General features: G+C 60.2%; 2 protein-coding genes across 2 annotated transcripts in view; one reads left to right on the forward strand and one right to left on the reverse strand.

The window, feature by feature from the left end:
- CCDC127 (coiled-coil domain containing 127) overlaps window positions 1-3,417 on the forward strand; it is a 7,639-nt gene extending 4,222 nt beyond the window's left edge. Inside the window, exon 3 of the mRNA XM_006917173.3 lies at window positions 3,274-3,417. Within this exon, the coding sequence (XP_006917235.1) occupies window positions 3,274-3,417 (144 nt within the window). The remainder of the gene's footprint in view (window positions 1-3,273) is intronic.
- A 77-nt stretch (window positions 3,418-3,494) lies between these two features.
- LRRC14B (leucine rich repeat containing 14B) lies at window positions 3,495-7,484 on the reverse strand. The gene is made up of 2 exons (XM_006917154.2): window positions 6,595-7,484; window positions 3,495-4,234 (listed from the first exon to the last, which is right to left on the reverse strand). Exons 1-2 carry the CDS (start codon window positions 7,482-7,484, stop codon window positions 3,589-3,591), a joined length of 1,536 nt encoding a protein of 511 aa, XP_006917216.1. The 3' UTR covers window positions 3,495-3,588.
- Between the last annotated feature and the right edge of the window lie 1,685 nt (window positions 7,485-9,169).

A 9,169-nucleotide genomic window follows, 5' to 3' on the forward strand; every position in this document is an offset into this window, starting at 1 on the left:
ACTGACTCCAGGTCAGACTGTCGTCGTGGCATTCTGAGTTATCCGATGCTTTCTTTTTCCTTCCAGTGCTTTCTGTGTTGTGGCCACATGTACATGCAGCCACCTGTCAGCAGAGTGGCCTCCCAGCCTGCCACCCTCTGTGCAGGACAGCAGGCCGTGGCCGACAAAGAGGGTCCCTCCCCGATCCTCTTCAGCTGTGAAGGGAGCTTTCAGAAGCCTTTTCTGAAAGCAGTCAGCATTTTATTGAACAGAGAGTGTAACCTCACATCTTAGCTCTAGGGTAAAATTGTTTTTAAGAAAGTCAAATACAGTAGTGTTCCTCTTGTAAGAAATTTTATCTGATTTTAATCACTCCTTGAATGAGTTCTGTTTTTTTCTTTGAATTATTTTCTTCTCTCCCAGAATTACATTTAGAAATTGTCAGATAATGGGTAGGACTGCCTAGCGGTTATAGGAAAGTAGTAACACCAAGGTCTTATATTGTGTTAAAGAGCTCTCCTAAAAAGGGAAAAAAGGGCTTCTCGAATCCAGCCGATCCCCCGTATGGGTTTAAAGTGTGGCTTGTGTCTGTGTTCGATAAACAGATGTTGTTTATTAGCGATGACATATAATAAAACCAGTTTAAAAGCAGCAAGTTTTTATGTGTGTCATTCTTTACTCTTTACGAAAGGTTTTTGTGTAGATTATCTCTGTCTTTGCCACACGCTGAAAGGTGAGCAGGTGCTCAGGACCCCGTTTCTCACAAAGCCACTATGAACCAGCCTTTACTGTGCTGTGCACATGTCGCTCAGGTAGCCCCAGCCCTATTACTGCGTTGTAAGTACCTTCCTGCTGCGGGGTCCAGGGGCTGAGACCGCCCCTAGGTTTGATGACCCAGCGCAGAGCTGTGCTCACAGCTGAGATTGTGTGTGTGGAAGAGACAAAGGGAAAGACACCCAGTGCAAGGTGAGTACCCCAGGCACAGCCCCAGAGTCCCCTCTCAGGGCACTTGATCCCCAGCAATGAGCTGTGACACCACATGTGAGAAGTCGCCAACCCAGGGGTGCTCCTTAGAGAGAGCGCCCAGGGTTTCTGTTGAGGGCTGGCCACATAGGCACTCTGCCTGGCATGGCACGTCCCCAGCAAACTCCAGAGCCCCGGAAGGAAAGCAGGCATTCAGTCCAAACTCCACAGGGTTCAGGCACAGCGAGCGCTCCTTCTGGATAATGTGGTAGGAACCCTCCCCACACCCAGGTTCCCAGATGCCAGCCAAAGGCCAGCCTTGCGAGCTGCCTTCAGGAGGACAGCTGTCGCCGGCCCATTGTGTGAGCTCTTCTGTGCATCCTTATTTTACAGGTGCAGGAACTTGCACGGAGCTCAGGAGAAGTTTGCCTGCCCCAGGCCACTCCGGTGGCAATGTTGAGCCATCGCAGACATGGCAGTTTGGCTCTGAGCCACCAGTAGATTCCTCACCATCATGTGATAGTACATGGCCTGGCAGAGACCGGATTATGTCCATCTGCTTTCAAATCTTGTTTCCACCCTGGCTGCCTGCTCATCTGTCTATATGGCAATAAGACGAACTACTAAAAATATTAGGTTCCAGAAAATTTCAATTTAATTGCAGAGTATGATCACTGAGCTGCTCTGTTGGGTACAGTTTGCACACTGAATCTTAACGGAATTTATGCGGACACGTTTTCGATCTTCAGACCCATGCTAGAGACAAAGAAGCTGCCCCCAGAGAGCTCAAGCGAGTCCTTAGTGGGTGTGGGCATAGAGGGCGGCGTACGGGACACTGGTCTCATGTTGTCTCCATTCCATTCTCCTGTCTGGCCTCTGGTACTAAGTATATTTTCTTGCCTTTTTAAATTTAATTTTCAATTATAGTTGACATATAATATTAGTTTTGGGTGTACAGCGTGGTGATTAGACATTTCTGAGTGCCTTTTCTTATGCCCACAGTTTGCCTATGTATGGGGGGCCATGTCCTCTGCTCCTGGGCCATCAGAAACCAGTCCCAGCTGCTGTCATGTCAGGCTATGTCAGAGCCACAAGTCACAGGCTTGCAGGTGCAGTGAAAACCCCTGTGGCTGGAAGGGGCACAGTTGGGCGGGGCTGAGTGGGCCCACAGGAACCAGTCGGTCGCACGCACATGCGCAGTCAGCTGGGGCTGGGGCTGCTCCAAGGCCTTGGGCTGCATAAAAATGGGCTGCTCCCCAGGGGCCCCAGGCATCACAGCACCCCTGGACCCTTCTGTACCACAGCTGCTGGGCTCAGCTCCGCACATGCCAGGGTTCTGTCCAGCTGGCACCAGAGGCCGAGTCTGTCATCAGGAGAATTCTACAAACAGTGGACGCTACTCTGCTCTTCACAGTAAGAATCAAATCATTTCAGAATTTTGCCCGGTGTCTACTCTCTGCCCAAGAGCTTCTTACAGGAGCGAACTCACCCGCCCGAGGCAGAGACTTTACGGGCACAGGATCCGAGGTGCGCGGCGGGTGATCAGAGAGCAGAGCCCAGGAGCAGGCGCGTCACGAGGCACCAGCTCCCTCCGCTCTTGCTGTTGAGGAGGGAGGTGCTGCCACCCAGCAGGCAGACCCTGTGTCACTAGGACCCACAACCAGGGGCCACCGTGGTGGGAGAAAGTCATGGGGCACACCGGGGAGCGGCAGCTGCTCACGCGCTGCGGCAAACCCTCAGGGAGCACTGTGGGTGGCCGAGGTGGGAGAGGCTTTGGCAAGGTCAAGCTGTAGCTTCTGTCTTTAGAAATTTTTATTTTCAGACTCAGGTTTCTTAAAAACTTCCGATCTGCATTGAGGTTAAAACCACATGGGAATGAGCCACACTTCAGTTTTACTTGTATTCGGTCGCCCTCATGTTCACCTCCGCACAGCTCAGGGATGGCAGAATCGAGTCCCTCAGGCCCCGTCAGGCGCCAGCACTGAGAACTGCAGAAGACGGCCCTGACCCCTGCGGGGGGTCCCACGGAGGCTGAAGGACGGGGCGGCGGGCGGGTTCCCGTAGTGACAGCCACTCTCCCGAGGTCCTTGACCGCGCTGACCCCACGCTCCTCGGCTCAGCCAGCAGCAGCAGAGCTGAACACACCCACCCTCTCGGAGGTGGACAGAAGCCATTAGCTGAAGCCCAGTTTCGCTTTGTGAATATTCAAGCAGACGTCGCTGGGGCCACCGCGGAAGCAGCAGCACAGCTGACGCCGAGGGGGAGGGGTAGAGCAGTCGGTGGTTTTTCTGTCCTCGGGTTTGTGACCCGGTCTCTCATTCCCCGCCCCAGTCACACCAGCCCGATGTCCTGCTCCTGCCACCTCTGGGCTCCCGCCCCGCCTGCGAGCTCACTACCGCCAGAGGCTCTGCAAACAGCAGCCATGCTCAGGTCCCCAGGGCTGCCCTGTGCCCCCCGCTGTGGCACTTCTGCTGACCCCCAGGGCATCGTCCATTCAAGCGAGGCCTCTGTCACATCTCCTGGGAAGAAGGCCTCCCTCTCCGGGGCGCCTAAGGGACACCGTGAGCAACATTCACTAAGAGATGCTTTGGACGGTGGAAGGTGGTGCAGGCACTGCCGCCCCCCACCCCCCGCCGGCCGCGGGGCCTACTCCATCTGCTTCAGGGCCCGGGAGAAGTTTTCCAGGGCCGTCCTGAAGGCTTGCAGCAAGAAAGCTCCGAGCTCACTGCTCGTTTCCTGAATGTCTGGGTCGAAACTTCCGAAGACGGGGGTGCAGACCTGGATGTCGTCGCGGCCGGCCCGCACCAGCACCCTGCGCAGGCCCTCGGCAATGGCGTCGTATTTCTGCTGGTCGTACCGCGACATGGCCAGCTCATCCTGGGGGTAGGCGCTGCCCTCCGGGTAGCAGTCCTTGGGCACCGGGAACTCCACCAGGCGCAGCCAGGGCAGGTCACAGAGGGCCCGGAAGAGGCGCCGCAGCGCGAGGCCGGACAGCGGGTTCCCCAGGAGGCGCAGCTCCTGCAGCTGGTGGCAGGGGCCCAGGGCCACAGCCAGCATGCTCACGTGGCTGTCCTCGATGCCACACTCCTCCAGAGTGAGGGACCGCAGCGTTCGGGCCCCGCGGCCCAGCAGCTTGGAGAAGGTCGACGGGAACAGGTGGACCAGGCTATGCCCACTGAGGTCCAGCACCTCCAGGTGGGCGGCGTGGGCCCCGTCTGCCAAGAAGGCCAGGTCTGCGTGGTTCAGGGAGCAGTTGGCCAGGTCCAGCACTCTCAGCGGGGTCCTCAGGGGGCTGCAGGGCGGCGGAGAAGGCACAGGTGAGGGGTCAGGGAGGGGCTCCTGTCTCAGCAGCCAGCATGGCCAGAGAGCCCAGGCCACCCGCTGCCTGATTTCGTTCTGCCTGGGAGCCGAAATAGTTTTGACGTTTTTAACTAGTGGAACAAATCAAAAGGAGAAGCAGACACTGTGGCATGGGGAAACGCTACGCATCCACGTTTGAATGAAGCCTTGTTGGGACACAGCCCTGCGCGTCATCCGCGTGCCGTCCGGAGAGGCACAGTTGCATTCTCGAGACAGCGCTAGGCTGCCATGGGGAAGTTCACGTTACCGAGGGCAGGCCTGGCCTTTGTCCTCAGCTCCCGCAGGATGAGTCTGCTTTGCTGACCCCCTCTGCGGGCTGAGGGAGGGAAGGGATGCCCGTGTCCCTGCAGAGGATGTCGGCTCATGTGCTCGTTGTGGGTCAGTGGGATGCGTGAGAACTGGGAGGAGATGAGACACCCCGCTTCGCTCCAAGAGCAGAAGCCACACAATTTTAGGGCTGGAAAGGGCCTTGGCGACATCATTGCCTGGGACCTACGAGACCCCCCCATTCTGTCGGAGGGGGCGTAGGCAGCCCCACTCACACACGCACAGCCCAGGGAGACCCTGCTATGGCCAGCGGTTCTCCAAGTCGGGAACAGCACCCATTCTGGGGACCTGTGACGGATGCACATTCTCAGTCCACCCGCACCCAGGACACCGGGCCTCCACCTGGGGTCCCCAGGCTGAGCGCTGAGCACAGGAGGGTTTCGGGGTCCTGCCCCATGTCCTTGCCGTTCTCCTGCTGAGGCGGCCTCCCCCTGCCCTGCTGCCTCCCGCCCCTGTGCTCCGTGCATGCTGAGCACCTGCTTCTGCCCCGCGGCCTGCTCCCTGCAGCCTCGCCCGGCTCTGCGGAAGGCAGGTGCCCCGGCCTTGAACTGTGGCTCTGCACTGAATTGTGGTGAACGTTTCCATTTCTGTTTCTTTCGAGCCTCATCCACCCATGAGGAAGCCCTGCCAGCTCCCCCTCAACTGGGTCCAGGCCTGAGCCCTGCTCGCCACCTGCACTGCTCACACCTGGCCTGGCCTCCTGTGTGCAAAATGGTGAGCAGAGCAGGTCTGGCTGCCGGCCTTGGGTGGACTGTACCTGGGGCTTGGGCTCGGCACAGTCCCACCACCCAGCTGAAGAGTGGTCCCTGCCCCGGCTTACGGACACAAACGGTGCGGTTCGCGCTGAGCACCCACTTCCTTCTGCAGTCTGGAATCTTGGTGTGTGCCTGGCCTGGCAGCTCACCTACCAGCCCTCGAAGACACCTGGGTGTGGGTGCCTAACAGGCTCCCTGGTAGATGGCACATTCACAAATCCTCCCAGCTCGGTGCTGGGGGGCTCTGCTGGCCCCCCAGGCCTCTCCCCACGCGCCTTTTCCCTTTGTGGCTGGTGCTCTGTGTCCTTTCTCTGTGATACATCACAGCCGTGAGGACGACTGCGTGCCAAGTCCTCCTAAGAATCACCAAACCTGGGTGGTCTTGGGGGCCCGACACCTCCTACGGTGGGGGGAGTGTGGCCGCCACCGTCTGGGCTGGTGACTTCTGCGGTTCCTTTGTATAAAAGAGAAACAGCTGTATGCCAAGGGCCTCCTAAACTAGAAAAGACACCTTCACACTCCCTGGCTCAAGAAGTGAGAAGTTAAATTTTCTATAAATTTTCTTAAGTGTATTCGTGGCAGGCGGCCACTGAGGTGGCCCGCTAGCTGCCCTGCGCTCCGGCCCTCGCATGCTGGCGGCTCCTAGCCAACATTCACGCAGAGGTGACAGCTCTCAATGGGAGGAGGAGGCGATGAGCACGGCCTTGCACCCGGCACTGCGGCTCTGAGGACTCCCGGCCGCGGTCACTTGTGCAGAGCCCGCGTGGCATGCAGCCCGGCTGCCAACCCATCGCCACATGAGTGAACTTGGAAGCAGATCACCCACTTTCCCGCCCCACCGAGCCTTCGAGGATAGCGCAGCCCGCCGACGGCTAGGGACCGCCTTTTCCTGTTCTGCGGGTAGTTAACACAATACGATGCGGTTACTTTTGCGTTACTGGTTTGCTAACTAGTACTTTCCTCTTTTGCTTACTAACTGAAAACAATTCCCCGTGAGTTCCCCGTGCTTCACCCCCCGCCCACCAGTCTGCCCCTCCTGCTGCTCTGGGCCCCTTGTAAGTCACGAGAACCCAGCACAGCGTCCCTGGTGCATCTTTACCTGCCCCCCGAGAGAGCCCTGTCTCTCTGGCCCAGGTGAGGGGCTGTGAGCAGAGACTGTGTCCCCCCTGCCTGCCTCTATCTGGTCACCCCAGGGTCACCCCAGACTCACCCGAGCAGTCTCTGGATCTTCCCGGTCAGTGTGGAGAAAGCCACGCTCAGTTCGGTGAGCTGGGTCATCTGGCTGAGCTCCCAGGCGATGGAGGTGAGGAGGGGGTCCTCGCCATCGGTGACCGGGGTGCAGCCAGGGGGCGCGTCGAAGGCCTTGGCAGGCAGGGTGAGCGAGGCCAGCCGGGGGAAGCGCACCTGGGCCAGCAGCTGCTGCACGTGGCCCGCGTGCAGCCGCACGTTGTGCACCACCTGCAGCCTGCGGAGATCGCTGGGCCCAGTCAGACGCAGCACCTGCAGCAGCTGGTCGGGCCCCAGGCTGTCCGCTCGGAAGGAGAGGCAGTGCACCTGCAGCGGGGCGGGGCCCGCTGGCCCTAGGGCCTGCACCACCACCTGGAAGTTGCCCTCAGTGACAAACAGATCAGTCAGGACCTTGACGGGGCGCCGGGCCGCTTGGGGGCTGGCCTGCAGCTCGCAGCAGGTCCTGGCCAGCAGCTCGGTGCGGCCCCACCTGCCCAGTGCCCTCCCGCAGGGGCACTGCTGCACCTGCACGTCTTGGACTCCCGTGAGGTCGGCCAGCTGCAGCCGCCGCCGGCCCCCGCCCTGGAGCACGTGCTCCGCCAGGCCCCTCACGCAGGCCTCCAGGCAGGCCCTGCAGGCGCGGTCCCGCAGGTCGGCCTCGTGGTCCGCGCTGGGCCCCAGCAGAGCGCCCAGCCGGAACTCCTCCAGCGGCCAGCGCCCCAGCAGCGCTCGGACCACCTCCGCCCGCTCCAGCAAGTAGCCGGCTTTGAACAGGAGAGGGTAGAGGTTGTAGGCCACACTGTCCAGGCTCTGCAGGGCCACCTGAGGGTGGGACACCAGGGCCTCAGCGGAAGCGAAGCGCAGCGACCTCATCGTGCCCGCCGGCGACGGCCAAGGCAGGGCCGTGCTGTCCCCTTACGCGTCTCCCCAAGGCAGCGTCCGCCCTCCGCGCCTATCTTTAGCTGCAGCTGCTGGGAGCAGGTCGCTCCGGGATGTGATGAGCCAGCCCCGTGGTCATCTGATGACTATTTTGGTCCCGGGTGCCTGTTTGGCGCTGGGCAAGGTGTCCGGGGATGGCCAGCATGTCCTTGTGGAGCTCAGCTGGTGAAAGCAGAGCTTCCTGAGCGCTTGGCTCGGGGGGGTGGGGGCCTGGGCCCCTGCCCAGTGCCGCCTGTGCCCACTGCGGGGCTGGCCCGCGCTGGGGAGCGGCAGTAAGCTCGTCCCGGGGCAGCCTCCTTGGGTGGGACACGTTTACCCCAGCTCTAGGCCCGTCCCCCAGCCGCCTGCGTCCTCCTCATCTGCAAGCCTGGGACCCAAACATCAGGTGGCACCGAGGTGGGACGTGGCCCTAGGGGCTGTGACGCCTCCCTGGCGTGATGTCCAGCTGTCCACTCTGAAGGCGGCAGAACACGCTGCCCCAGATATGCCACTTCGGCGCGAGGATTATCTGGAGTCGGAAGCGCTTGAAAAATAGCAGGTGCGACGGCCCCGCTCTCCCCCGGGAAGCAGGAGCTCCGGGCGGAAGTGGCCCTCCTCTCGCTCGAGGGACGGGTTGGACCTCGCCAAGTAGCTCCTCTCCCTTCAGTCCCCCGCGTGTTCAGGTGCTTTCCATGTTTGCCTCTTTGCTCGACTTAGTGGAGAAATGCTTAGGCCTCGCTCAGCTCATTTTCTGTGAGGTCTCCCATGCCACCTAGAAACTTTCTCTTGTTACTTTGTCTTTTGTCACAGAGCCCAATACCAACAGCTGTGAAATAATTGTTGACTGACCTGACCCCAGCCCCGACGCACACACGTCACCATCATCTGGGGCAGGGCTGGAGCAGTTAGCTCCCGGACCGCCTGGACAAGCGCTGGTCTGGGGAGGTCACGGCTGGAACAGAGACACAGAGAGACACACAGTACGAGAAGGAGGGCGAGAGGCAGACAAAGGCAGTGGGAGACGGGGCCAAAGGGCAGCTCAGGGGTGTGGGCATGGGGGGGGCACCCCTCAGGGTCCTGTCAAGCAGCTGTGCCCTCTGAGCCAGGGAGGATGGATGGGAAGATGTCAGCTTCCAGGGTGGGTCCCGCCACAGTCAGGCGGGTATGGTGTGTGTGTGAGGCAGTGGGACTTCACCCAATGTCACCAGAGGGTGTTTGCCAGTCCCCAGAGTGACACCCTGCTGTCCTTGCCATGTGCCCTCAAGGCACAGGAGCTGGGCTCCCTGGTGACCCAGGTTATAAACCCAGGAGACGTCCCCGGACAAAACAGACCTAGTAAAGTTCAGTCGCGTCGTAGAAACGTGTCCCATTTATTTTTGTTCCTAATTTTGGGAAAAGTCAACACTGAAAAGTAACAAAGCAGTTTACACAGCTGGCGAGTCACCGTGTGCGGCCCCGCCATGCCTAGTCCCGGTCTCCTGGGGGACGTCTGCCCAGGCTCCTGTGCTCACCCCTCATCTGCCGAGGGCCACACCGACCGGACCACCCAGCGCCGGCTCTGCAGAGCTTCAGGCCCAGCTGCTGTGCCCCCCGCCCCCCCGGAGCCTTGGGAAGCAGGGTGCAGCCTCGTCCCAGGCTCG

This window comes from Pteropus alecto, unplaced genomic scaffold (assembly GCF_000325575.1).
Source record: "Pteropus alecto unplaced genomic scaffold, ASM32557v1 scaffold137, whole genome shotgun sequence".
Taxonomy (NCBI): domain Eukaryota; kingdom Metazoa; phylum Chordata; class Mammalia; order Chiroptera; family Pteropodidae; genus Pteropus; species Pteropus alecto.